At 43.4% G+C, this 2,177-nt stretch overlaps 1 protein-coding gene across 1 annotated transcript in view; it reads right to left on the bottom strand.

Moving 5' to 3' along the window:
* Positions 1 to 2,177, bottom strand: part of LOC101851206 (sodium- and chloride-dependent glycine transporter 1) — a gene marked incomplete in the record, with an annotated part of 36,108 nt that overhangs the window by 24,270 nt on the left and 9,661 nt on the right. The window contains 1 exon segment of the mRNA XM_013085007.1: positions 524 to 1,852. Within this exon segment, the coding sequence (XP_012940461.1) occupies positions 524 to 1,852 (1,329 nt within the window).

The raw sequence follows: 2,177 nt of genomic DNA, 5'->3' as shown, positions 1-2,177 counted from the left end.
AGAGAGAGAGAGAGAGAGAGAGAGAGAGAGAGAGAGAAGGAGGATCAAGGATAAGTAGAAGGGGAGGAAGAGAGGCTTATTGCTCAGTTTATTTTTACACGTGCTTCTCTCCGTATAACTTATATTGTCACGACTCTTTCGTTTATATTATTATATTATAACCTTCTCAATGATGGTGATGGTGATGATGATGTTGATGATGACGATGGTGATGATGCTTTTCTTCTATAAAAGAATAATGAGGATGATGATATGATGATAATGATGATGATGATGATGATGATGATGATGATGATGATGATGATGATGATGATGATGATGATGATGATGATGATGATTCAAGTAATTTATAATGCCATAAAATTTGACATAAGAAATATTCAGGTCTCCATTGACTGTTTGCTTTTCTTATCGCACATACAACAACGATGATGATGATGATGATGATGATGATGATGATGATGATGATGATGATGATGATGATGATGATGATGATGATGATGATGAAGGAAATTCTCCTCACCTGTGACACGCTAGGTGTTTTATCCACCCCGTGTGAGTGATGAGTGGGCGGTGTTCCTCTAGGTCGCCTCGTTTGTACACCTCCATCTAGCCCGTTCGTGTTGACCTCCAACCCTCCGCCACGCAGCACTTCCGGCTCCAGATGGTTGTCGGGAGTATTTGTGAGCGTCTTGCCGTTCCCAGCAGACTGATCTTTGTCAGAAAATTTACTAGCTATGTTCTTGAAGATGTTTGAGATTTTATCCTTTGCGTTCGTAAGATTATTCCGCTCTTTATTCTTTTTAGTTTGATCTTGGTTTGTTTCATTGGCATTCTCCAAGTTTTCTCTATCCGATGACGGATATCCTTGGGGACTATATGAAGGTGAGTACGAATAGTCATTGCGGTGGCCCCAGGCGGATGGTGAATAGTCTTTTTCATCATAACCATTTGAGGGTTCATTGTGCCTCCGTCCACGCCCCTCTGTTGGTGAATAGTCATTTATTTCCTCCGATGGTGAATAATCCCTTTTTCTCATATCACTTGAGGGCAAAAACCCCTTTTTCTTGCGTCCGTTCGACTGATCCCTGTCCCTACTGTTGTGTCTATCGGATGGCGAAATGTCTCTATTTCTGTACCTGTCTGACGGTGAATTGTCTCTATTTCTGTACCTGTCTGACGGTGAATTGTCTCTATTCCTGTACCTGTCTGATGGCGAAACATCTCTACTTCTGTAATCTTCGGATGGGGGAAAATCTCTATTCCCGCGTCCGTCTGATGGTGGATAGCCCCCACTTCTACTGCCTCTCGTTGGCGGATAGTCTATGTCTCTTCCGCGGAGCGGGGAAGAGTAGCCCCTTTTTCCATCTCCTTGTTCGGGCGAGTCAGAATGATTTCGACGTTTCCTTTCTCTATCACCGTCTCGATTGGCAGCATCGCAGTCGTCATGATTTGGTCGATGGCGGTCTCTTTCTCCGTAAGGATCTCTGCCACGTGGATCTCTGCCTCGTGAATGCCTGTCACATGGGTCCACATCCCGTGGGTCCCTATCACGAGGGTCCCTGCCACGTGGCTCCCTGTCACGTGAATGCCTGTCACGTGGGTCTCTCTCACGTGGGTAACTGTCACGTAGATCCGTATCACGTGGGTCTCTCTCACGCGGGTCTCTCTCACGTGGGTAACTGTCACGTGGGTCTCTGTCACGTGGATCTCTATCACGTGGATCCCTGTCACGTGGGTTCCTGTCACGTGAATCTGCTCGACGTCCCTGGCGATGGTATGGCTCCTGGTAGTCGTCGACACTGTCGTTTACCACGTCGTCATATGAGTGGTAGTCTCCGTCTCCGCCACTCTGAAAAATGATACACACGATGATGGTGATGGCGATAACAGTATTACTGATAACATGATAATAGTGATAACAATGGTAAAGACACAGAAAAAACAACAACAACAACAACAACAAAACAAAAAACAAACAAAACAACCCCCAAGCTACAACAGTATCACAGAACACCAGCTCACCAACAAGAGAACTAAGGATAAAAACTATAATCATGATAATAATAAAAATACCTTACAATAATAATAACAATAACTATAATAATAATTTAAAAGATAATAATGCTGCTGATGATGATAATAATAATAATGATAATTAAAAAAGAAGAAGAAGA

This window comes from Aplysia californica, unplaced genomic scaffold, assembly GCF_000002075.1.
Source record: "Aplysia californica isolate F4 #8 unplaced genomic scaffold, AplCal3.0 scaffold00334, whole genome shotgun sequence".
Lineage (NCBI taxonomy): Eukaryota > Metazoa > Mollusca > Gastropoda > Aplysiida > Aplysiidae > Aplysia > Aplysia californica.
The sequence above is the reverse complement of the archived record's forward strand: the minus strand, read 5'-3'. Positions and strand labels throughout refer to the sequence as shown.